The 27999-nt window shown below is 37.6% G+C and overlaps 1 protein-coding gene across 7 annotated transcripts; it reads right to left on the bottom strand.

The window, feature by feature from the left end:
* Window positions 1-114: 114 nt before the first annotated feature.
* Window positions 115-27999, bottom strand: PRPF40A (pre-mRNA processing factor 40 homolog A). Of its 7 annotated transcripts, XM_062578157.1 has the most exons (27): window positions 27822-27999; window positions 27469-27741; window positions 25907-26044; window positions 22825-22905; window positions 19788-19818; window positions 19176-19198; window positions 18166-18243; window positions 17955-18065; window positions 17385-17505; window positions 16189-16213; window positions 15510-15821; window positions 14515-14623; window positions 13451-13515; window positions 12685-12849; window positions 11901-12009; window positions 10224-10374; window positions 9269-9402; window positions 8662-8776; window positions 8417-8520; window positions 8094-8210; window positions 7477-7614; window positions 6805-6900; window positions 6149-6235; window positions 5966-6062; window positions 5809-5870; window positions 4489-4623; window positions 115-3023 (listed from the first exon to the last, which is right to left on the bottom strand). In XM_062578157.1, exons 2-27 carry the CDS (start codon window positions 27586-27588, stop codon window positions 2931-2933), a joined length of 2817 nt encoding a protein of 938 aa, XP_062434141.1. In that variant the 5' UTR covers window positions 27589-27741; window positions 27822-27999; the 3' UTR covers window positions 115-2930. The 7 variants fall into 7 exon arrangements, with proteins under 7 accessions (XP_062434141.1, XP_062434140.1, XP_062434135.1 ...); XM_062578156.1 differs by having other exon boundaries at window positions 8417-8508; window positions 27469-27999; XM_062578151.1 differs by having other exon boundaries at window positions 27469-27914.

Raw genomic sequence — 27999 nt, 5'->3', positions numbered from 1 at the left:
GCCGCCAGCTCCTAACAGAACTAGCAGAGATGCTCGAGGGGCCAAGAACACCTGAAAAGCAACGATACGGTATTTAAGTCAGTCAGTCCTACACTTAAAGAGAACAACTTCACCTTTTAGCCAAAATTCAGATTTAATCTTCAAAAGGGTTTAACAAAATAAATACAATGAAACTTAGCCTAAGACTGGACTCGGAGGGAGCCCTGCAAACCTGACACCCAGCCGCTGTAGCACAGCGGCTGCTACACGGGATTTAAATTAAACAGATCACAAGCAGGACGCGGAACGCCGTGAGGGGTGTGCAAAACAGAAACAGCAAATCAACCACAGTCCAACTGAAACAGTCATAGATACCATTAACATTTTTTTAAAAATGCTAAAAGCCTTTTCATTTCAAGGCAGAAGTACAGAATTTGAACTCAAAGCTTCATTGTGCCGTCCAGGAGGGGGAGCGAGCAACTCCAAAGGCTACGGTTGCTGCTTTAAGAGTACAGAAGGGAAACACAGACAGAAGTGTTTGTATCACCCCAGTCCCCCCTCCAAGGAACGGGGAGGCTGCAAGAGCAAAACAGGAAAGAGAAGGAAGAGGAATAAACCATAATCATCTGGGCTCATTTTCCCCTTAAAATTAAATTGTGCCTTGCCAGGAATGTTTTGAAAGCAGTCTGATTTTAAGATCTGACTAAAAATACAAAAAATCCATTAGAATAATTTACATTTACATTTTTTTTTTATTTTTAATGGAAAAATAAAGGCAAACTTTTCAAGAGTAATATTTACTTAGAAACATGTTTGTTTTTCATGTAAGTTAGGCAAGGCAGTAACAAAATATTGTACATTAGTTCTAATGTGTTTCCAAACCATTACAACTTGTCAAACTCTAAATTAGTTCAGCACTCAACGCCTTCCCATTTCCCAGATCTATACCAACATAAAGTCAAGGTAAGAACGACATGATTAACTGTTAATGTTCTATAAACCATTTGTTGTTCTGCTTTCCACTTGGGAACTACTACCTGTTTTATCATCTGTGCATTTGCATTTTAAAATACAAATCCAGGGAAGTGAACTGAGGTTAGCAAAATACGCATTTAAAAATCTAGACTGACTGCACAGAGCCCTGGCAACACCAACTACTGCACATCCTCCCACGCTTGGGAGGGTCACTTGCTCTGCAGAAGAAACTGGAAAAAGCCATGGCCAACATTTTAATCAGCCTGCAACTTCCTAGATTTTGGCAATAAACACATCACCATGTACAAAATTATCGTGAGTCTTGTTTTGACCAAAAAAAAAAAAAAAAAAAAAAAGTAAAAAGCAATGAGCGTGTGACAAGTAACTACAACTCGCTTTGCTGGAAAGCACCGACGCTGAAGCGTGCTCTGTACTGAACAACGTGCAGATACCAAATGGTTCCAGCACAAAGGTGGTCGTCATCTGCCGAATACACAGGTCAGGTATTTTCAACATTTTATATTAAGATGCATAATTTCAATCTCAAATAGTATTCCTAAGAAGTCTGAATAACATAACCACCCTAGCAATAAAATATGCTGCATGAATGCTACAGGCTTTAACTGATTGGATCTTTTGGGGAATTTATGTTTAATAACAGCTGTCATATATTAGAAAAAATAAAATGAAAAGAACCTGAACTCTTAGTCTTCACATTTTCTGCATGAACATATGTTGCTTAAATCCAACAACCAGAAGATAGCAGTATTTTTTATCAGAGCTGTACAGGCAGAAATAAATACTAGTACACACTAGAAGAAAAGGTTTAATAATTGATAAAAATATACAAAAATATTCAAATCAGGAAGTTTCAGAATGTGTACCACAGCAGTCAATGTTTGTCACTGAACAGGCTAACAGGACTTTCCTCAAAGCAAACTGGCCAGAGGCAACCCAAAAGGAGACGGGGTTTAAGCTTCTTCCTTTTCCGTTTTTAAGAAAGGGTTTAAGCAAACATTAATGTTCTAGACAGAGACGCCGCAGCTGCTACTGAAATGTGGTGGTACATTCTTCAGCAGGTTCTTAAGGCAACATACTGAAATTAATTTACAATTTGATTAAAAAAAAATCTTAACGTGAAGATAAATGCTGAAATAATGTCCACAGCTGTTTTCTGCATCAGGTTTTGCACTAGTACAAAAGGAGGCTGTCATCAGGCAGCACCCTCTAGTGGCACTGCCATGCAGGGCCTACCACGCTGCCAACCTCATCTGCCGATTTAAAACTTTGCCATAAAAATTCACTCCAAGGTAACGCTTAAGACATGAATTGGCCAGGAAGTCTTCTCTTTCATATAAATGCTCAGAAATTATTTTGGCTAGTAATGTAGGTTGTAAAAAAGTAATTCCAATTTTGCATGCTTTTTTTGTACTACAGATCAAGAAATGGATTCAGTACTCCCCTTCCCCTTGCCCTTCTCTTTCAAAAAAAATAAACAAATCCATAAAGCAAATTAAACCACAAGAAACTATATTAGGAATCTCTTTCTAAAAAGGGGATTTCATCTGTCCATTGGCCAGGAGAACCAGTGTTAGCACCCTTCTAGGAAGGACCATACGTAAGAGACGCTTTGCTAGAAAGGTGCGCACACTTTCCTTGGCCTCCAGAGAGGATCCAGTCATGACTGGACCACCTTCCATCACGCTCTTCCCTTCAGCGGGCTCCATGGAGAGCAGAACACACATTCTGCCTAGTAGTTCCAGGACAGACATTCAACTTTGAACTCAATTTCATTTGCTTTTCTAGATTTGATGCCAGGCCCATAATAGTAGTACTTGAATTGATTTATGTGGTAAAATTAAAACCCACTGTTATTTCAACAGTGGAACTCAGGATATCAGAACCCACGTCCTGAATTAGACATTGGTTTCTTTTATTATGCCACAATGTAAACATATTTGGTATAAATAACGTTCTCATTGATCTTCATCCAGTTGTTCCAAAAGCGTCCTCCTCTGTTTTTCCAACTCCCCTTCACTCAGTTCACTGCCAGAAGTATCCCAGTTACCCTGCGGAGAGAAGTAACGTTAACGGTAGAACAACTGTTTTCCGCGCTGCGTGGACTCCCCGGAGGCAGGGCACGCGCGTCCCGTCATCACCCGAGAGCCCGGAGCAGGAGGAGCCGGAAAGCCAGGGAGCACCTCCTGCGGACGGCTCACAGCTCAGGCCCCGGCCCGTACCCCTCCACGGTTACATCCCCCAGACGCTTCCTGCGCAACGCACGCCTGTCTGCAGCTGCTCCTGCAGGACAGGACAGAGACGACCACTCTGTTTTCCAGCAGGATTTCTCTACAAGCACTGTTAATAATATAAATATTTAAGTACAGTGTTCCTGCACCATATTGTTTAAGCCATTTTTAGACAGTGCCAAGACAAGGCTCGCGAGCCCCGAGCACTGGTAGCGCCTCTCAGGCAGCGGTGTTTGGCCAACACTTCCACCAGCAGAAGCCACAGTAACAGCCACGGCAGGGAAAAGAGGTAACCACAAGCTCGGATCCCAAGTTTGATGTAGCCTATGTCTGCTTAACTACATCTGAGTTCACATTCAATGTAAGATGCCCACATTAGGACACGTAATTGAGATTTTCAAAGGCATCTGGAGGCCAAAGCTAATTATTTTAAGAAGGTAATACAGAAAGCAGACATCTGTCATCCTGCCTCCTCTCAGAGGCAGTAATGCACCAGGGGACGTTATCCAGAAGGACGCACCACCCGCAGAACGTGCCTAACTGGAGCGATGCAAATAACTCCCTCTGAAGAGGCGCCCAAAGGAGTTGAGCACCTCCAACCCCTCCCCCCAAACTTTTTATTTTTCATTTAAACACTTGTATATTGCTTTGAAAACACTGCTTTAAACACTTCTGAAAACAAGCCACACACAGAACAATGACAAAGAGCTAGATTATGGTCATAAGCACATTTCCACAATTTCCCAGCTCGAAAAGCCCAAGAACTTGAGAATGTTGTTCCACTAAAACTTTCTTCCAGGGTCAGACTAGCATCAGCCCCACACTATGTCTACTAAAGTAATAACAAAACTATAAAAATTTTAGAACGCAGATGCCAGAGTCACAGGTGTTTCACTAGCTGTGCTGCTCATCTCTCTTTAGATCATTCTTGGCAAACTAGATCCTCTCCTTGCCCATTTAATCAAAGACTATTTTGTTACAGCATACTCTGTGCTTCAGCACTTTCTATAAAATAATATGCCTCATGCACACTTTTACACCACCAACAACAAATAGCATTTACCCAAACAGTAACTTCACACCTCAGTAACAGAACATTAAATAAGTGCATAGGATCTGTATGATTTTAAGTTTTGCTGGAAAATTTGGTCCACTTTAAATGGAATGGAACATAAGGCTTTACTCTTTTCTTAAGAAAGTAAACTCTTTATGAATCTGTAAAGCAAGTGTACTATATTACAGCATGCCACTGATATAAATACAAAATGGAAACAAGAAAGCTTACAGAATCTTTTCCAGGTCTTTTTTTAGTAGGAGATTTATGTTTTGATTCAGATCTTTGTCTAGCTCTATCCTTTTCACTCTCTCTCTCTCTATCTTTTTTGTCTTTTTCTCGTTCAATATCTGATTCTGGTGAATCCTGTATAAATAAAGGGAAAAATATTAAAGCCTCTGCATACCCATTTTATTAACATACTGAAAAAATTATATATCCAATACCCACAACTTGAGGGTAAAGGGAAATACTTCTTTTTAATATAGGCTGTATTAGAAAGTAACTGCTTGAAGTGGTTTCTAAACACATGCTTTAACCATGGCAGAAATAAATAATGCAAAAATACTACTAGAGTGGTTTGAATACAGAAGTAGAGGGTTTGTCAAATACACAGCTTTCCCATTCTCATTGCATGCAAGAATGGGGCATGCTGGATGCCACACAATAAGTCTCTATGTATGCAAATGCCATTTATTCAAAAGCATCCCAGAAGGGGTGAAATATAGCAAAAAGTCTTCTGTTACCCAGCTGGCCATACCTGAATGCTTGTTGGGTTTTTATCGGAATATTAACCATTTAGTAAAGGGATTTTTATTCCTTTTTTTTAATCTCAATGTTGCTAAGTTTATGTGGTCCTGCTTTTGTTTCAACAGCTATTAGTAGTATCTTACTCAAATGCCTAACAATTAATACCCTTCGCCCCTTTCTGAGGGCTGCCACTGAGAGGCACAGCTAAGTGTTAAAAAAAAAAAAAAAAAAAAAGGCAGAAACAAAAGAATATATTAGTTTTGAAGAGTTTTGCAGCAACATGAAAGTCAGGGGACTCAAATTCCTTCCTTACCCATGACCAAAACTATTTCCTGTCTCAACTAACAGAGTGAAAGCTTGCTTTCTACTCTTCAGGTTCTTTTGATGCTCCAGTCACTTTCATATTGAAGCTTCTGACACAAAACCCTGAGACTCAAGCAGGCAAAAGGAACGATACTCAGCATGAGGCAAAAGGAAAAGACAACTGCGATCCTTTCCACTACTCCATGGTAACAACGACCTCCAAGGATTGCAATGGCAATAAACAGCATGCACCAGGCTACTAGTACAGTCTTTCAAGTTTGCTTGAATGGCTGCAGTTAACCCCACATTTAACAGTCTTGAACGATTTAATTTTATACAGCATTGAAGTTGTTATGCTACCAAAACCCTCCTCATGTCTGGTCTCACACAGTCCCTATTATAAAGGCAACTAGCTGATTACAAACACTTAAAAAGGATTACTGAAAGCATAAGGTGTTGAGTTCACTGGCCAACTTAAAAATAGCTAGCAGCACTTACTGACTTATGTCTTCTCTTCTTGCTCTTCTTCTTGTGTTTTTTTGACTTCTTGTAACTTCTCTCTGCAAACACAAGGAAAAAATACCTCAATAAAAATATTAAGACCAAGCAACAAAACAGTAACACTCGTTCAAAAATAAAGGAAAAAAATGCATACCAGATTCTGCACTGGAAGAACGCTCAGAAACTGATCTAGACTCTGAACGCTGCCTTTTCTTCTTTGAATGGCTATCATCATCCTCAGACTCTGTGCCCTTGAGACATGAAGCAATGTAGTTAGCAATAAGATGGCATTACAATAAGTTATAGAAATAGCCTTTAACACATGATGAAAACTTACTGAACGGGAGCGAGATCGCTTCCTGTGATGTTTTTTAGACTTTTTAGAATGTTTCTTGTTCTTTGAATGATGATGCTGACACTCATGCTAGAATACAAGAGAATCTAAATGTTATAATTAGTCTGTAAGACACAGCAAGAAACAGTAATGTTGCTTCTCATAATCTATAAAGCACCTAATGCTGGCAGTTTAAAAATACATAAGAAGCTATCAGTATTGCAGTGTTCAAGTTGTAGTAACAAGCGTTTAGGGGCAAGGAAACATACAGCTTTGGATTCGGATGCACACAGTTTCTATGTACACCCGGACCACTGCTTCAGTGCTTCCAGTTTAAAGGTCTTGCTCAAAGTTGGCCAAGAATACAGTGCATATCTTGCCTTGACAAATATGAAATTGTGCCATTTTAAAATCTCTTAAAAACTCCGGGCTGGGGGGGGGGGGGGAAGGACACAACACACACAAGACCACAAGGAGTACATATGTTAAAATCAAAATTTGCATTAACAAAAAGAAGGGGGGAGTTTAATATCCATACTTTTAAATACTGCAGTTCAGTAGAATTCTGTTTAATCCTTCTGCCTTTCTGTATAATTTAAGAACCAATCAACTAAGAATTTTTAATGTATTCTCTAATCAGGCAAAAAATAAAGAATTACCTCTAGCACATGCATGAAATCTTTAAATATTCTTTTTCTTTCAGATTCTAGAGTGATGTCTTCAAATGCTGGCTCCTTCACAAATCTATCTCTGATCTGTAAAGAATTGCAACGATGAAATACTAATATGAATGAGGCCATTAAAAAGTTAAAAAAAACCGTAAGCATGGTTTCACCTACTGAAAGAGATTGTACAGTTACAAGGTTAAGGGTGCTTTTTTTTTCTTCCTTTTTTAATGCCAGCTTCACATTTAAAGAAGTATCTGAAACAGACACTTTTTTTCCCTACACAAGCCATTTAGGCTATGCAGGCCAGGTAAAACACGTAATTTTATACAAAATATACTTTGAAGGGCAATATTTTTAAAGGTTAAGAATAGAACAAAATTACAAGTTTAAGTAGAACACTCTCAGTTAAAAGTTAAGTTTTGATTTTTGCATGCTTTTTTAAAATTGTATTCAAATTAAAGTATCAGCAGAATTACCAATAAAGTTATTCACATCAAGTGTTTACTCAATTAAAAACAGGACTATTTTGATGGATCTAAATTTATATAAGTGGAGAAATACTAGACAATATACAGCTTAAAGAAACTAGGTTTACTTTTAAGAACATTAGCGTGCAACAGCCCGTTGAATATAGTTTAAAAAAAATTAAGTGACAATACTTACATCTTCCCACACAGCATCCAGTTCAATTGGAGGTGTAGCTTGTTTCAACATACTCTTGAATGCAGACTCTTTCCGCTTCATTTTGCGAGCTTCTTCTTTTTCTCTCTCTCTTTCACGGGCTTCTGCCTTTTCCAGCAGCTACATCAAATAAAAGTTGCAAGAACATTTGAAAGACATCAGAAGAGAAGAGTAATAGTTCAGTTTCATGCATTTTTTGCAAAGCTCACTGGTAGTTCAGCTTTATAGAGTTTTCTATTTATCATAAGGGCTTACAGGAAATTAGCCACTCAATTACTTATTTTTAAAGCATGCAATTGCTGTTTCTCAAAGAGAATTTAAGACAAGCAACACCTGAAGCAAGCCAGAACTACAGAACAAGAAAAAATTCCTTCTTAAGAAAAATTACATACGAATATGAAGACAATATTAATTCCTACCACAAAGTTTCACTTTTCAAGATAGAGTATTTATATTTTGAATTAAAAAAAATACCTTTGTATTTGAGAATCAGTATCAGGTTAAGCACCTCTAAAAAAACATCTCTTAAATGCCAATTCTTGTTTTATAAGGGATTTCATATTAGAATTTTTTAAACATACCTATATAGTAATACTTACGCTATTGAAAGCCAGCTTGATATTTCCTGCATCTAAAGTAGTTGCTCTTTTAGTTGAACTGATGACTGTAACAAAATCTTCAAAAGAAGTATTCACTTCAACCACAAACCCTTTATCCTGTAAGAAAATTGCCTCCTTGTCATCAGGTAAGTCAGGAACTCTCATATCAGCTCTAACGCACATGACACCAACACAATGTGTAATCCCATCTCCCAGTAGCAAAGAGCTCAATTATTGGTTTCACAGACTTGAATATATTGGTATTAAACAAACACACACAACAAAATACACCCCACCCACAGTGAAGCGTTTTCTCCCCTCACCTTTAAGATATCTTTTATTATCTTCTTTTCATCATGGTAACGTGCTTTCAAGTCTTCAACATAGAACTTGAAAAGATCAAGTGCTGTTGATCCTGATGAAAAAACTAGATAAGTCAAAAGCTAGCTCTAGCAAAAGAGCTGCATTTTTTAAGAAAAAAAAAATCAGAAAATATACAACCAACCCAGCTCTATTCTGCCCCAAATCTTTGTATTACTTTTTATGGGTTGGAATAAAGTATTCTTACCAGGTTGACCAAGCATATTAGTGAATCTGATGTCAGAGCTTATGGTTGGGTACAACTCCATCCAAGAGGACATCGAATGCAACTGTCCATGTTCATGCAATTCATCTAAAAATATCTAGCAAACACAAATAAAATGGAAAGCTGTAGTCACGTATCACTTTGCTAACAGCTGGAATAAATACTCCTGATCACCCAAATTCCATTTTTGTTAAAAACTGATTTAAAAATAAGTTCCGATATTACAACTTCTTCCTGATTTCCCCTCCACCATTTACAATGTTCCAATTGGATTTTTTTTTTTTTTTTTTTTTACCATTCAAATCTATTTGCTCTTCCTCTACCCTGCTCTTGGCAGTTATCCGATAGATTTATTACATATTGCATACAAAATGATTCAATTTCTTCCCCCCTTGAATCACCAAAATTGATTACGAAAAAAGAAAAGAGGAGAGAGAAAAAAAGAAAAAAGTATCCTAACCAGGCTAATATTCTTTATCTCCTGAATATTGATTCATTACATGCACCCCATATTCTACCTTAAGATATCATAAAGCACAAGGAATATCTGAAGATATGACGTTTTTAAGTCAGAAAAAGATTCACCAACCTGAAAAGATTCTCTATTTTTGCGCTGTCGCCTTCTTTCTCTAAGCAAACTTTTCTGCTTTTCTTCTTCTTCCTCTTTTTCTAGTGCCCTGATATGTTCCTCAAAACAGATTAGTGCATCTTCCTTATCCATATCTACAACAGATAGTAGAGGAGTAATATTACAAATTAGTCATTGCTTCTTACTAAACTGTAGAAAGTTTCTTACTAAGAAATAACTGTTACCAAAAATAACTGTTACTGTTAGAATGAACAGAAAATATATTGAACATTGAAGAATATGAAACCTGCGCAGCAGAAAACAAAACAAAACTGCTGAAGTATCATTGACAACATGGAACATAGAAGTCTTTATGAGGAAAGTATTGCAGATGAGTAGTTGAGTATCCTCCTTCATTTCCAAAGGTATTTTACAGATAAAGCATAGAAGAAAGAATACTGGAAATCTTTGTCAAATACTTCAACACCTGTATAAAGTCATAAGCTGCTCTTAAGACTCATTTATAGGAAAAATCTGCTCACAAAATAAAGAACTACCTTCCTACCTTTATTTTGCAGCTCTATTAGAATTTAGAAACTCTGATCATTCTTCCTAGGAAAACAATGGTAAACAAAACAGGGCCTCACTTGAGTAGAAAGCAGTGTAAGCAGTTGCAACACTGGTTATTTTAATCAAATAATTCTTCAAATGTTAGAGACTAGCAACTACCAAGGCAATCCAGCCCCCATGACAGGATATCCCTTACTTTACCACCAAGATTAAGATCAATTAATAATGGTTTCTGAGACCAGTATCTGTTTCCTAAGAGCCAAAAAAGACAGGCTGCTTTATATAGGCTTCTCAGCAGCTATCACAGCTGCTCCTGACTAGGCAAGTCATAGCCAGGAGGCAGCAGTCTTCACTACTGAAACAGATCCACTCTCTCTTCCAGAAGAAATTCAGACTTCTTTCTTACTTTGAAGTTCCTCATCTTCTGCAAAGGTAGGATTGTCCATCAGATACTGCTGAGCCTCTGACCAAGTAGTACAGTAAGTGACATTAGCCATGTTATCTAGTATGTTCTTCAAAGCTTCCCAATTCCTCTTCCGTAACTGCTTGGCTTGTTCCTGAGAAAAATAAGCAATTTTTTTTCTGACGTTGAAAAAAATACATGACCCTCTATGTTCTCAAAAAAACCACAAAATTAACCTTTTGTTCACATATAAAGCAATGAGACACATTTGGACCAACCTACTATTTTTTTTTTCTAATATGCTACTACCACTGTTACCCCCATATATGTCATTTTAATACTACAATCTCAGACTATTCCCAATAGATGAGAAAAGCCCATAAAGCACAGCTCACCTTTGGAATACTGCTAGGGAACTGCCAGCACATTCAGCAAAAAGTTAGTACTGCAAAGAAATTCTATGGTCCATTATGTTGTTGAAGAATGATCTAAAACAGGTGCTAATCAAACTTAAGCAGTGCTGTGTGGATGGATGCCCCCTTTTTTGTCTGCTTGCCTATTTGTTTGGAAGGTTCTTTCTTTGCTTTGTTTTGGGCAAATGTGGACCTTAACACTAGTCTCAGTTAAACTGAGTTTCAGAAATAATCTTGCTACATCCTTCATTTTTAATCACATATCTGTTTCCTCTCTGTCTAAGGATATTGGTAAGTCCTAGCATCACAGTAAAGTAGCTACTAAATTTCAGTGGAGAAGAACTGACCAGATATAATTGGGGTAAATCAAAGCCAGTACAGTACCACTAATGTCTAAGGAAATACAGCTTTCTGTAACAAGAGTCTAGCCTGTGACAGTTTCACCATGTGATTCAGAACAGTTCAGAATGAAAATTACCACATAACTTAATAAAACCATAAGTTAAACACAGAATTTGCCACAACATATCTCAGAAAGAACAAGCAGCCGAAAAAAAAGAAAAGCCAGTAACTGCTATACTAGGTCAAATCAGAGATTTATCTTTGCCATCCAATAGTAGACTACAATGAATTAGGGAAAAATTATAAGAATGGGAAAGTGATCTACCCCTCACGTTTGCCCAGTTTCAGATTGTTAGCTTTTCAGGAAATTTTGCAGCGGAGAGCTCAACAACTTCATTTATGCACTGTGCAGAAACAGAACTACCTACGGTTTATTTAAATAATGGTTTATCATATTCTGCCTGCTAACTCTACTTGAACACCCCTTGCGTTTTTGTACAGTAAGAAATAAGGAACTGTCTACCAAATTCACCTCTCCAAAGCTAGAGAGTTTTGCATAGTTCCATCAGTATTTCTTTCCTTGATGCCTTCCCCCATCACATCCTTCTAAACTGAAGAGCACTCTCTAGTGTCTGAGTTTACAAAACCTTGCCTGCTTTTTGTTACCTTTTCTAGTTCTCTCCCTTTGGAGAGGGGGTAACCTGACCTGTTCACTGTAACCAGCAGCTGGTTCACAGCAACACAACAACGCTCCCACTTTGCTCTCAGCGCCTTTACTACAGATTCCTCCCCTTCTGTTTGCATGCAACAACATGCTGAATTAACTTTTTTTTAAAAGTTCATACACTGCTTGCAAGATTGTCTTCGTAGGTGGTATAAGCTAACTTATAGATAACAAGGCAAAAAATAGATTTGAAAGAGTTACCTTCTCCTTCTTAGACAAGAAAAACAAGACATCTTCATAAATTTCAAGACGATCACGCTCAGAGATGGCATTCCAGACTTCCATCTCCCCAAACATTTGCTCAGCCTTTCTACACAAAATAAAGAGAAAAAGCATGTAATAATTTACTGGCAAACACTAATTTGGAGCATCTCATTGGCTTACAACAACACAGATAACTGCATTACGAAGCAGCAATGCATTTGTATAGCAGCTCCCTAATTTTCTCTCTGATTTGGTATTTACTATGGTCTTAAAAGATTGACAGGGCTATCACACTTGTAATTGTACATGTATCTCTTAGTATGTGTACTATGTATACATACTAGGTTTAAATAACTAAGTTCAGAAAGTTCCATTTCTGCACAGAAAGTCATTTGTTGCACCTCTAAAGACATTCTTGGTATTAGACATGCAAAAACTTCATAGCACTCATACAGTATCATGCTAGACTTCTAAAAACAAGCTATCAGATCTACTTTTCTCCTAAGGGCAGATGTAATACAAAACACCTCGCAATGTTCTGTTTCATTTCAAGTTATTTGAACCTCAAGCCATCAGCAACATCATCCATCAGCACACCATGCCTTTGAGTTGCTTTCTTCAGACACGAGAATATTTTTGATCCTACAAATATTTTAGTTACAGGTTTTTCAAGGGCTGAGCATTATACAAGATTAGCATTCACCAATAGCAGGCCAGGAAAATTTCAGAATAAACTTGGCAAGTTAGCACGGGCCAGAACTTCACTCAAGACTGATCTTACTTGTATCTTGTTGTAGATGTCATCTTTTCATGGTTTTCAAGAAAACGCTGGAAAGATTCTTTAGCTTCTTTATATTTTGATCTTGCTTCTTCTTTTTCTTCTTTTTCTGTTTGAACTTTGTAAGCATTAAAGGCTTGCTTTTTTTCACTTAACTTTGCCAAAGCACTTCAAATCAAGGGAAAAAAAATACCAAGAGTAATTTTAAGAAGGGACTTAAATGAGGGAAAAAAAAGCAGAAGAGACAAAAGAAAAAATTCAAGCAATTCAGACAAATAAATACAAATAACCATCACTATCTCCCTCAGATTGAGGAATTTTTTTAAAAAAGAAGTTTAAATGTTTATTATTAACTATTTTTTAACAATAGAAAACGAAAATCAGCTTCATGTTGCAATTATACATTTCACAAAATACTGTATTATCAGGTATATCAGCCACTTGGCTGCTGCTGTGAGTAGCAGCACTAATTTCAAGTAGTAATCTAGAAAGTCTTCAGCACCACATTACAAAAATATGCTTTTATTTCCAAGGAAATCATATAAATCACATGGTACCACCAACAAGTCCCACATCTTTTTCAGTTCAAAGAAATTAAACGTGGGACTTGCATTTCTTTAGTTAATGAAATAACACAGTGCCATAGCATTAGCACACATTCACAAACATACACACGTCTATCAAAGCAAGCAAAAGTTACATCAGTAAAGTCAAAGTATTTAAGATAGCATTGGGGTACAAATGTAATGAGAAAGGAATCAAGAAGTACCTGTATCTAGGATCATTAATGATCATTTTCATAGCTTGTTCCCACGAAGCATTCGATGGTACTCTCTGTCAAGATATTCAGTTATTAATTAGATTTGGCACATCCAACAATGAAAGAAGTAGTAAACTCTGGAACTCTTGGGGTAAGGCTCACAGATTTTTATTATGTCAACAGACATTAGCATAGAAAGACAACAATCTGTTATAAAATTTTATTTATTTTTTTAAACACTCAACAAGGAAAATCAAACATGGTATTTTGGGGATTACTGTCATTTTAACAACGAAATCTTTCAAAAAAATTTCTACCACTCACTAGAAAGAACACAAGCAGATTCCAACTACACAGAGGGGAACCTAAGCTAATCTCACTTTACTCCCATCTCACCTCCATCTTTACAACAAAGATGACAAATTTAGCAACCAGGCATCACGCAACACTTCAGCTGGACAAAAATTTTGTCCAAGTGCAGTACATTTAAATATGGTTTCAGAATTATAAAGCCATAATTCTGAATTTGTAAGAGAAAGATGCTGTCTTTAAATCAAATTAGTTTTAGTAGGAATTTATGAAATTGGGAGAAAAACTGACTTTAAAGGCAGAAGAGTTTTCATGTTTATTCTCATTCCTAGTTCATTTACTCCCAAATCAAACACAATCCTTTGGGAACACTGCATGCTAAACTCAGCAGTTTTCCCATGTTCCAGATGTATTTCTACATTCCTGAAGCAGCTACTATCGGTGTTCACAAATGCTCACGGTCCTGCTCTGGATTCTAGACAAATGTAGGGGATCATGTGAAAGACAGTAATGAAAAGAAACTCAAATGAGAGCCCTAGAAAATCCAACACTGCCCCCCCTCAAAGAGTTAAAGAGTTTCTGAAAAAGGCTTAGACTATATACAGTTTTCACTGTAGTGTTCTTTTCCCTTGTTTCTTGTCTAGTACAAAAGTCACCTACCACAACACTGAGACGCTCTTTGTAAAAAAGTGATAGCCTAGCATTTTCCAGCAAGTGCAGTTTTTGTAATTCTATAAAGCATTAAGAAACGTTGACTGAAATACCTTTTCTTTTAGTAGTTCTTTAAATGCTTGTTTGGCTTCTTCCTTTGTATTCCATGTATAGGTTTTTTTAACTGGTTGGGCATCATCTTCCTCTTTCTTTGAAGCAGCACTATAAACAAAAATCACTAGATTTTATTATTTAAGCACTTTCCCCCCCAAATTAGAGTCACTAAAGAGTCACAGAACACCATAATTGGATATAGCTTGGTGTATTTTTTAATAACTCAAAAAAGGAAAAGCAACATGACAACGACCATAATTTGTATGACGCTTTTCAGTATAGACAGTACACAAAATTAATAACATGACAACTATTTTAGGGAAGTATTATCGCTTATGCAGCTGGCTACCTGCTCAAGTTATTTATAAACTATCCATATAAATACAAGCCTGAAGTTTGGCAGGAATGCAAATAATATATACACAGGTGTAACAGGAAGGGGCATGCCTAAAAATACCCCTCTTGGCCTTAGTTATCTCCTTCTGGCTCTTATCCCCCATAGCTTGCTCCTTTTTTGCTTGAATGATAAAATCATGAGCTATAATTCTCCATGCAATTAATTCTATATTTCAAACAGAGGATCTCATTTCCATAAGATCACTCATAGTGGATCAGGTTAAGATCCATTCAGCACTGCGTTTTCTTCTAATAATAGCCATTTGCACAAATCTATGGAAGAGGAAACATACATAGCAAGCATATGTTATTCCAGGAAATTCCTTCAGCAATCATTCATTTATGAAGTGCTTGAGCCCCAGTGATTCTCTGTAAGGTTTAAGAGCTTTGGGGTGGGAGGTGGTATTTTTTTTTTTTTTTTTTAATAGATTTGATATTCCTTTTTCTTATTCCTCCCTGCTACCATTGAGTCATGCTCCCATTTCACAGAAACAGACAGGTCTCAAAGAAGCCTGACCACCTATTATTGAAGTCAAAACAGATCCTAGAAGAAATCATACAAAACTGCAGCAAAACCAAATACTTCAATTTTCCTTACTCTCCTGAGGCCTCCTGCTTAGAGGAATCCTCTGCTGCATTAGCTGCAGCTTCTCCACTTTGGTCCTGCACAGCAGCAGTTGCTTGCTGCCCCTGATCCTCAGAGGTGGCTGTGGCAGTACTTTCATTTTCTACCACAGAAGAAGCTGCACCGGTTTCTCCTTCGGAGGCTGCTGTTCCTGCAGGAGTAGCAGTGGTGGTGGTAGCAGCTGTGCCAGTTTCAGCAGCAGTTGTGGCTGTGGTGGTTGTGTTTGTTACTTCTGCTGCAGCAGCTGAAGCAGATGTTGCTGGAGTGGATTCTTCAGGTTTGCTGCTGTAGATATCAAACAACAGGAACAGTCAATACAAGCACAGTACAAGTTAATGGCATAGAAACACTATTTCCCTAATACTAGATCTCAGAAAAAGAGTACAGAACAACCTTGGACAGCTCCAAGATAGGAGCTGCTTTATTGAAATTGTGTATCTAAATAAGAACATGTAGGTCAAGGGTTTCAGTTAAAAGGAAAAAAGACGAAATATATTATTTGAGTTTTATATAATAAACCACTCTTGGTGGTTTATGAATACATGAAACATAGGAATGAAAATAAGCTGTAAAAAGCATGTTTTAAGATGCAAGGATTACTACGTTTAAGAAACAACACGCAGTCTAACATAGGATATTAAAAAAGAAATACCTGTTTTCTTCAGCTTTAATCATTGCTAAAGAAGAAGAAGAAAAAAATCAAAATACAGCTTCAAAAGAAGTTTATGTATAGAAGCAAAAAAGTTATCATTAACATGACTTAACAGAAGTATAGCTTTAAATACTTGTTACTATTCATTTTAATATTTGTGCCATCAAAAATCAATTCAGAACAGAATTTAGAAATGCTACTAAATGAAGAATAGTAGATTTAAAAAACAATTTCTCAGTTTAAAATAATTATTTCAATTTTAAAAGGTAGAGTCATTGATGCTTCCTTTATTTTTGTAGTCTTTTTAAAAGTATTTATTTCTTGCCCTATCTGATTTTATCAAAGTTTTACTTCCCTTAGAATATCAAACAGAACTGTGCTAAGAGTGAAAAACAAGAGAATCTCATCATGTGCCATTTGTACAAAAGGGAACATTGCCTGTATAATACATAAAGGCATTATAATTTTACTAATATATTTGCCATATCAGTAGCATGCAAAATATTTTGTCAAAAATTAGAAGGAAATCATTTCCTAAGCAGAGCCTTACACACGATTTTGGCTTTCAGCAGACAACTAGCACTACTGACTATATTACTGTTTTCAAAGTTTCTTTGAGACATCAAAACGAAATATGAATCTTAACTAAGTTATACAGTACTACACAGGTCCAACATCCTCTTACTCTGGTTTCCCAAGTGAATAAGGGTTATTACAGTGTTGCCTCTCTTCTTTCCCTAAACAACCTGACTCCCTTAACAAATCACATAAAGTTTCTACTAGTTTCCGAAAATTAGTGCCTGAACTGTGAAATCCTGAAACCGCCTTCAATGATGAAAGACGTGAAGCATCACCTGACTGCTAACACACAGCGCGAGACAGAGCATGCACGTAGTCCTGAACAAGACACATCAACACTACAGTGCTAATTCAGTTGCTACTTTGGGACACAAGGGGGAGTTGATGGTGCTGCCACATAAGCAGGGAGAACCAAAGGCATAATTGAAAAAGAGGTGGTGACGAGGTAAAACACACAAGAGACTGCATTAACTATTGCATATGGGTTATTTTAGTTTGTTTCATTTCTAACGAAAGTGTAACTGTTATACTTGGATACCAAATTATTGCCAAAAATCACACACACATTGAGCTTGCAACCCTCCTCCACCCTCCCTATTCAAATTCTTTAGTGTTACCTTCAAGATCCTCAAGTTCTTTGGGCTTTGCCCAGCGCGATTCCTTTGTCTGGGAATTATAATAGTAGGGCTTTCCAGAATCAGATTTGTACTCTTTCCAGGGACACTTAGACAACAATTGCTGATGGAAAGAAAACAAAACCACAAAAAAACTGTTTGTAGAAGTGAGCCACAAATGCTAAGTCAAGAAATAACCTAAGCATCAACAAATACAAGGGATATATTTTCCAATGAATATTCTTCTTTGTGATACAAACACCTCACTTACCCAGCTGTTAAAGAATGCAATCTTTTCACAAGGAAAATCTACCTAAAAGTTGATAAAAACTGTTTAGTTTTGCCCACCTTGCAGCTTTAAGTTTCACTAACAAAGAATTTGACAGCTGTTTTATAAAATAAGGAATATTGCAAAAATGTTCAAGAGTTTGTTCTCAATGCAAAAAAAGAAAAAAAAAAAGAAAAAAAAAATACCAACACAGCTATCCTACTGCATGATAGTTATGCTAGTAAATTCTTGCCTGCACACAAACTCATACACAGTACAATAATCTCCATTTGAAGTTAGTTTACCTCAGCAGGTGTTTTGAGATCATCTGGCTTCTCCCACGTGGACTGCTTTGTTTCAGTATTATAGTAGTATGTTCTTCCATCAGGTGATTTGTGCTCTGTCCATGTAGATTTCTAGGAATAAAACATATGCCATTAATGTTGAATAGTATTTGTGATTCAAATGCTATCAAAGCCACTATAAAACTTAAGTACAAGAGCAAAGCACACAAACCTGCTTAGAATGCTCCTCATTAACAGAGCTGTTGGTCGTGGTGGTTTGCTGGGCTGCACAAACTACAGGATGTGTTGTCTGAGGGTGAAACAAAACATAGTTCTGAAAAAACATTCCAGTTCAGTTTTCTATTTGCATACATATTTTAAGTATATTAAAAAAAATAGTACTGAAAGGCAGCAAAAAAAAAAAAATCTAAACAAATTTGACTCCACTGTTCCAAATCTGAATCTGTAAGTCCCAACCACCTTGTTGATCACACAGAACAGAAGTCTCACAGAAATAAAGGGACAATTCATATCAATTGTCTTGTGGTGCCAGAACCTGAACCTGACTTCTCCTGCTAAACACAGCTATAACAGGGAATAGCAAAGAAGATTTAGCCACAGCCTGAGTTCTGCTATACACATCAGAACTGCCACATCAGAACAAATCAAAATACTTCATGTGCAACACATGAGAAGTTACTAAAAGTAAGTAAAAATATATCTGTTAAAGTGATGACAGTGAAGGAGTAGGGGGGGAAGGAACCTATTTTTGCTCTTCATCAATGCAAATAAAACCGTAACTCTACCTGATTAACTGCCTAGCCTGACACTTGCAAAGATTTAAATCTGAAAACAGTTTTAAAGTACTATAGGTATCTAGGTTCTCAATTGCTTGCTGTTCAAAATACAAAAGACACATGAAAGATATTAATCTCCAATTTCCAAACGCACCAGAAAGTGGAACTACTTTCATTCAAACTAAATTCCATTCTACAACAAAATACTACTTTGCCACAAACAATAGATCATAAAAATCATATGTATTCAAAGCAGAACAAATGCATTCATAGCTATTAATTTTAACACTAATCACAAATTGCTGGTCTAAAGTCTCCAGGGCTAGGTAAGTAAATAAACTCTGTATAAAGAAAGAAAAGGAGATGTTAAGTTTTCTTTTAAACTTAAGCCCAAGTACACACCGCAGTTCTATTAAAAACTTCAAGAATTTTTGTTGTCATTTACCTGAGTTCCAGGTGGTGCTACAGCTTAAAAAAAAAAAAAAAAAAAAAAAAAAGTAAGTTTTTTTTTAAGCTAAAACTCAAATTATACAGTGTTTGAAAGAAAAAAAATGCATAAAGATTTTACAGGAATTGATGAAAATGTCAGTTATTGGAAGGCTAAACAGGCTATTTATATAGTATAAAAGTTGTAATTCCATATGGTACAAAGTGTTCAACTCAGAACTCTTTAAAAAAAAAAAAAAAAAAAGTATCCAACATGTCTCTTTCCAGTTCAGATAACAAAATAAGCCAGCCTGGCCCTCATTCTTCAGCATAATTTATTTCTAAGTATGCATGCCATTATTCAAGGAGCAGGTAAGCTTTTAATTAACTTATAAAAAGATATAAGCACAAGCTGGAACATATCCCTGAACGAGCACTGTTAGGATCTTTACATTCCAAGAAGCTGACAGAAAGTAACTGGAATACAGACCAGTCTGCTTTCCATGCCTCCACGAATATTAAAAAAAAATAAAATCTCAAACAATGTATTTTGAACTATATTTTTGTGTGTAAGTACTTCACCTAATTTTGGTGAAATATTTTGAAATTACAACAGACTGTTTATACTTACCTACTTGTGCATCCATACTGCTTACTCCTGGCTGTAGAAACAATCAACAGATATTTAATTACAACTGCACTGAATGCTAAGGGCATTAATTAATAGTACATACCCAACAAGTCATTTCAGCAACAAAATTCCCTATGATCTTAAACAGTGATTCCTAACTACCCACCACCCACCTTATTATTACTGCTTCTTAAAGAATGATTAGGAAGATCAAACTAATTTTCAGAAAGGCAATACATGCAATAATTTTCTCCAGAGGGTCTCTTGACATCATTCCAGTACAACTTAATCTCCCAAACAGGTAGTTCTGAGGCAGTGAGGTGAGAGTAAATGAGAATCTGAATTTCTGCTCGAGTAGCTTAGTAGAATTCTGTCATAATGATGTTGTCAAAAACAAACATCTTCGAACATACTGAAGTGCTGAATTTGTTGCATTCCTGAAACTGCTTGTGAGTAACTTAAGGTCTTACGAACTCCGATAGAATTTCAAACCAAGGAAAAAGATGAATATAACTCAAATAGAATTTTCCCAACTTCTTCCTTTAGACAAAAATACAGCTTACAGGTTTATCATCCACTCGAATTTACCTTTCGGTTCTCTTCTATGAGCTTTATTAACTCAAAAAAACTCATTAACAACAAAATAAAAATGTGTGAAAAAAAACTATTAGCTCAAATCAATTCAACAGCATTAAGCAGAATGAACTACTATTAAATTTGAGACCCTAAAGCTTATTTTGCATATTAAAAAAAATATCCAGCTATTCTGTGCATGTGAACATATGTCTATGCTCAAAAATAATCCTTCTAATGTTTCTGTTCTTGTGCCTATTTTTACTTTTCCAAATTTTTTGATAATTGACTGTGTACTGTTAGGGCACTTGTCTGGCTGAAATCATCATTTTGAGGAGTTACATTAGTTCCAATCAGTTTTTGGAGGTAAACACTGTTATATAGATCACAAAACAGATAATGAATCTTAAAACAGTACTCTGAACAATAAACATTCACATGAAACACAGTCAAGACCAAAGAGCACAGACTTCAATATAAATAATCCAACTGGCTTCACTGAGATCTAGATCACATTTTACACTTGGAGAAGACAGTGTATTTTTCATTAGTTAGCCATGAAAATGATAAAATCGCTAGAAATATGATGAAATTTCTTGAAAAAACATGAAGGCTACACAGGCCACAATTTTTTATTCATCTACAAATTATTTTAAATTAGGGAAGAGTAAAACATTGTTTCATTTCTAAAATATTTCCTAGACTGTGGTACCTCATCGGCAGCACAGAGGTAAAAGAATGCTGCCACGACTGATAAATGCCTTCTGATACTATGCACACAAGTATTATCTTCAGCTATCACTGACAAGAGGTTTAACAGTGAAATTAAAAGCTGGAAGCCTCTGCTGTGCTACTTTGCCTCCTAAATACCACATGTCCACACACCTGATTCAACCAAAATTTACTCCTAAGACATCTAGAAACCAAAAGACGTGCCTTCTCTTTAAAATATTTAAAATATACAATAGATATTCAATGTTAGTTAACACTATTACCCTGCTCCTTTTTTAAAAACAAGTTAGGGCACAGTATTTTAAAGATTTCTCCCCCAATGGCTGAAATTCTTTCAAAATTTTCTGTGAGCACCACTTGCCAGAAATTGATGTTGACTTCAGTATGGGGGACAGGCTAAGTCACTAACATTCTTCCTACTAGGTAGCTTTTAAAATATTTAGTGCATTAATAAGTAGTACTGTGAGCACAAGAACTAATAGAGCATGGTTTCCGTGAATTTGCCTTTAAACAAATTAAACTGAGGCTGTAACATACACACATCCCATTAGACAACATAGAAGAGCAGTGAGAAAAACTTTTAACTAACAGGCAGATTCTCCAGCATCTGCCCAAACATAATCCGAAGACTCTTCCCCACTCTTAAGATTATTAATATTCTCTTTGGTATGAATTTTCCATCATCTACTGCACGTTAAAGTGACGTTACATCCTTTTCCTCAACAATCTCTTCCCTGCTCATCTTGTATAAGTTTAGTATGCTTGTGATCCTTCTCTCATAACCATGGCTGAAATTGGCCAGCAGACTTAAGAGACCAAAGTGGGGGTGGACTGTTTTGAACAATATGGCTGGTTACACATAACTTATTTAGTAAAATAAATAAATAATAAAAAAAAAAACCACAGAAGAAAATCTTTTCCAGCAAATCCCCAATGAGGAAAAGAGTGGAGTATTAACCAACTTATTTTTTAAAATAACACAGGTTGCTGTAGCAAAGGTTCTGTGTTTAGCACTATAGAAAACTTGAGAATTCTACAAGGATGAAATATGACTTGGGGACATGTAATCTGCCTAATAAGAAAGTAAAAAGATTATTTATTTCTATTTAAGTGGAAAGAGTTGTTTCACATGGATCTCCTTAAGTTCCTTTCCCTCAACAGACTATGTTCATAGGAATTTTACCCTTTCTTCTCCAGAAAGAGACCATCTATAACATCTGTAATTTCTTCCTTCTCCATTTCCATCCAGATAACTTCATACCTTTTCCAATTTCAGTAAAGTTTACTCAAGTAAAATCTGCTAATTGGCAGATTATTTATTTATTAAAATCAGAAATGTACTAGTCAGGCAATGAGCCATACCTCCAAACAGCCCAAGTTTATACTTACTCCTGTCAAGGATACAAGCAGGTAAGAATAAGGAAGGAGCCAAGAGGAAGAATTATAGGAAGCAGAACCACAAGCGATAAAGCAAGAGAAAGGAGACATAGTTACAGTGAAGAGTTTAAATGCTATGAAAAAATCCACAGGATGCCAAACATCACTAGTTCCACCTCTCACAGAGAGCTCATTACCATTTTACCTGAAATCAAAAGCTTGATAAAACTTCACTATAATTAGCAATATCTTTTTCAGAATCCAATTAAAGAAAACAATGGCACACCCATATTGAAGTAATGAAAAGAACTGAAATGAAGTTATTTTAAAAAACAGAAAGGTAAGTTAAACTCACCGGAACTGTAGGCTGCATAGCAGCTTGGGACATGTGAGACATCATCATTCCAGGCATTACTGACTGCATCATTCCAGGCATCTATAGGTAAACAGTATTTCAAATACATCTTATGATACTTTTAATATCGTATATATTTTTGTTTTAAAATAATCACGCAGTACTCACTTCTAACCCACACAAATCTTACAAGCACATGGCAACACACAGTTAAAGAAGTTGTAGAATTCTGCTTCCCTTCGTTACATGCCTACAGAATGGACATTAGGAATAACAAGTCTATAGTATATTCCAAGGTCTGATAAGAAATATTAGTAAAGATGATCATTTAAATTACAAAAGAACAATAAGAGATGATGAGTGATCTGTTAATATGCTTTTATTGAAATTCTATATTAGAACAGGAAAATTAAAGGTTGTGGGAAAGATTTCTGCAAGACTCCAAGGCCATACGGAAGCTATTAAACAAAGAAAAGGTAAACTCAAGAGTCTATGATTAGTTCTGTTTGTAACTTTTGGCAACTCTCAACCTGTCTCCCTCTCCTCTTACCTCTGCAAAGAGGAGAAACATTTTACAGGGATACTAGAAGAATGAGTTTCTGCAAACATTTAATTATATTTAAATATCAAAGTTCTAAACTACTTCTGAACTATTTTTTAAAATGTATGGAAAAAACATTAATATAGTATTAAAATACGCGACGTCTCTTAAAACAACATAAGCTTGGTAACAGGGACATACCATAGCATACAAATGAAAAGTTTGAGTCTAGACTTATATCTGAATTTTTTGGGGGGTTTTGTCTTGTCAGCCCGCACAAAACTGCTACTTAGATATACTAGCTTTTGCTCAAAAATTTATGCTTATACTCTTACAGGGATGGTTACTACATCACATTACACACAGAAATTACCACTTGAAATAAAAACTGATGCACTGAAAAGCTGTTAAAAATATTACTGAAAAAGTTTTAATATTTTGTGTATTTCCTATCATTCTTGCTGATTTTGGCTTTTAAGAACTGGTGAGCCATAAAAAAAAAAGCAGCAAAATGAACAAAACAGTTTAGACCACTACCAACATGATTTCTTGGCCACTCAGCCCAAATAGGTTAACCCCCTTCAACCTTTCAGTTTTCCCCCTTTACCTTTATTGTCCTTGGCAGGCTGGCCAAGTGACCCCATCCCCCTGTATCTTCAGGGAGCATCAGGTTACCACTCTCCTCATCTTGCATCTCTTGTGCGGAGAGAGGGATATTTGGTAGGGCTATTGCTTCACCCTCAATCCACAAGGTTTTCTTGGGAGGGTGAGGAAGAAAGGAAAGACTGGAAGGCGGCCCCTCCTATTCCTTGCCATCCTGTAGAAGCAGGAGAAGAAAGCACTCTTGCCCCGCTGCTACTTGCAACTAAGGGGGCTCTGAGAGCGTGAAACTTCTTAAAAGTCTTGGCCCAGGTCCTGAAGAAACCCTATCTACTTCTCTGTTTCTGAGTAACACTGGCCCCAAGTCCACATAGAAAAATCACGAGGAGACCCAATTCTTTTCCACGAGACCTTCCTCTGAATTATGTTGACAGTAGGTCACTACTTTTGCTTAAGGTCTTTGTAAAGTAGTTACTTGTCTACAGCGGTTTACCTCCACAAGAGGGTAAACAAATTACAGGAACATTCCATCCCTACTAAGTGTCAGAAATGTATCTCTGGTTTCTGCTGCAAGAAAAAGCTTAGCATCCAAAGAAACAAGGCAACACCAGCTGATACCCTTGCACTAGAACTACTGTGCTGAATATATCAGCCTCTTGTCCCCTCCTTATGACCACAGGGTCACTGAGCCTCTAATTTCCTCTTGCCATTCCATGTATCTAGTTTTTCATTCTATATCTACCAAAAAATGCTAAGTGCTCTACTTGTACTGTTCAATAAATTACTAAGACTGAAAAATTCATTATATGAGAATAAGATTAACAGAACAGAAACTAGAAAAATAAGCAGAGGAATAAACAGAATTGCTAGATATTTCTAATACACAGACACAAAAGCTTATGATTAGTTTTCATGCTAACAGCCAAGTCCTCCTTATCTTTTTAAATTGCATTATTCTTAGAGCAGAAGCTCTAACAGACTACAAAACCATGCTGGAGGCTCCTATCAAGCCTGTATATGCTAGCTTAAAAAATATATTTTTATATAGATAGATAGATAGATATCACACACACATACGTACACACACACATTCTCTATCCAAGGTACTTCAAAAGAAGAAAATGAGCCGCCAGTGTGCACTTCTCAGAATTCGGTCTTTCAGGCCATCCTCTGTCTGGTCTAGTCTATCCCTCTAGTGTGGTCCATGTCACTACATCTCTACTTAGGCAAACCTAAGTAGCATCATTAGAGTTTGCTCTATCCAGAAAGAATTACTTCTTTCAGAAGTTCAAAACTTCATGAGAAACTACATGGAAAAGGACCTTTCACGGTTTAAAATTAAACTTCAAATTTGCAAAAGCAAAGTTTGGCTACTCTGTCAACCCACTTTCAAACCTGTCAATCTGAATAGCCACATTTCTTTTTCAGATTGCACTAGCACCACCAGTATATTATACAGAAGTATAAGTAGTCCCTAAGATACTAGAAACTGCAAAAGTTCAGATATTATTTCTTCCCTGCATCTGCCTACAATTGTTATCCATGCTGAGATATGAGAGTTAGTGAAGAACTAAAGCGACAAAAAATTCTTTATTGTTACTACCTACGAAATGAACCACTACTTTACGTCTCTAGTATTTTTTTTAGTAGTACAACCTTACTTCTTCAAAATCTACAGGAAACTATCTTAAAGGTTTTTAAAAAACAAATTATGGATTTATATCCATGGCAATTCAAAATCAAAGTTCCAAAACAGGAAAGCACTTTTACTGCCTGTTAAAATGAGAAGAGTTTCCACAGGGATAGAAATGGTTGCATAAAACATCCTGAATTATGCACATTATTGTTTGTAAGCTACCTAACGAGACTTACCTATCTCAGGAATTATCTGACCTCATTATGGGAAGAAAGAAAAAAAAAAAATCAGAAGAACTGCCTTACCTGCCCCATTGGTGGTCCTCCCATTGGAGGCATCATCTGAGGCATCATACCATGTGGAACTGGTGGCATATTAGGTGGTCTTTGACCCATAGGGTGCATTCCCATGGGTGGATAATGTGGCATGCCTGGGTGTCCCATCTGAAAGACATCAACAAACAAAAATTAGCACAAAGCCAGTAACCTCCCTCCTTCCCTCCCAAACACAAAAGCATTAAGAACAAAGACACGCTTAACACTGCACTGGAAATGATGTGGTCAGTTTCAGCTTAACACTGCCAGACAGCAAGCAAGACAAGTACATCAAAATGCTTGCAAGTCAATTCTGGTGTTAATCATACTCTAGAAGAGTACTCTTCTAGGATCTGTACAGCAGATCATCAGAATTCACATGCATTTAAAACTTCACAATCAACAGCCAAATGAAAAAAACTCCCATCTTTCATGTTGTAATTTGTCATAGACACACTCAATTTACATGTGCAACTATTTCTGCATGCTCTTCTCTACAATTACAATTAATGCAAGTACCACTATGGCAGAGAAGTTGATCAGCTGACCAACATATCTTTTGCTCCTCATATCTAAGGCTGAAGTTACTCCTACCCTGACTACAATCCCTGTCTCTGCATTTTCCTGTAAGTCTGAATCCTGTGGTTGCTCTTATACTTGAAATAGTCACAGTAATAAGACTAAAAAAAACTGGCATGTGGAATAAATCTGTTCTGTAAACACAAAGAAACACAGAAGACTTTTCATATTCAGAATTTTTAACTACTAGAATGCATCAAAAGCTTTCTATTCCAATCAGAAGCATCAGCTTTAAGCATGCTTCTTCTTAGGATAGACTCAAAAACACTTTACTTTAAAAGACAAGTAATTCAGCTCTGCATCTTCCTTGTGTATTTCCAATCTATCAGCTTACTAAGATGCAAATTGTTTTTAAACAGAATGTTTTTTTAAGAAGGACCCTCAGTAGAAATAAAAATCCCAAGTGAATAATACCTCTTTCATGTCTGAAAAACAATTTTCCTATGAAGCTTTTTTGGGGGTACCCACAGGCATGAATATTGCTAGTCTCTGGAAGCTGGGGCAGACAATATCATGCAAAAACCATAAAAAAATGAGAAGGTGTGGAACTTGAGGAGCTAACCCGAAACATAAAGACAGATTCATATATTCACATAAACAGATATATACACACACATACACACACGTTCTTTGAAGCTTACGGCGGACACCATACTAACTCATTTACTAGGTCTCGGTGCTCTGCACAGGACTGAAAGCGCAAGTGCAATGTTTCCTCTGACACCACTACACATATACACACATATGTATACACACATATATACACACGCACGCATATATTTTTTTTTTTTTTTTTACTTCCGGAGGGACGTGCCAACCAAACACCGTTCACCGCGTCCCTACCGGCTCCGCCGGGTGGGGGCCGGCGCCGGCCAGGCCGCCGCTTCCCCGCGGTTCCGGCCGCGGTTCCGGCGGCACACGGGCGGCGGCGGCCCCGCGGAGCGCCCCCCCCCCCCCCCCCGCCACTCACTCACCATGAGGGAGCCGCGGTCGACGCCGCCGGGCCGCATCGAGGGGCTGAGCAGGCTGCCCCCGCTGCACCTGCCAAGAAGCCGCCCTCTGAGTGGCTGCCGCGACGAGGGGCCAAAGGGCATGAGCGGCTCGGGCTCCCCGCGGGGCGGGAGCAGCGGCGCCAGCAGGCTGACTGGCTTCCCCGCCGGCCAATCCGGGCGGCCCGCCAGCCGGGTGCTCTTCGGCGATTGGTCCGCGGCGGAGGCCACGGGGCGGACGGCGTCCCCCGGCGTCAGCTGCATGAGGGGAGGGGGCTTCGGCAAGGAGAACGGGAGCGGCTGAGGGGAGGCCGCCGCCGCCGCCGCCGAGTCCCCACCTGACATCCCGGCTGCGAGGAGCCTCTTCTCTGCCTCTCCCGGCGTCGGCGCCCGGAGCCGTTAGCGACCGCCGGCCGCGGGCGGCGAGGACCGAGCGGATGGAGAGGCCCGCGCCGGGGGAGCCGAGGAGAAGGCGGCGCGGCGCGGAGGGGCCTCTCGGGCGGGCGGCGGCGGCGA

The sequence above is a fragment of the Rhea pennata genome, chromosome 6, assembly GCF_028389875.1.
Source record: "Rhea pennata isolate bPtePen1 chromosome 6, bPtePen1.pri, whole genome shotgun sequence".
Lineage (NCBI taxonomy): Eukaryota > Metazoa > Chordata > Aves > Rheiformes > Rheidae > Rhea > Rhea pennata.
Note: the sequence above shows the minus strand (reverse complement) of the source record. Positions and strands in the feature narration are given on the sequence as shown.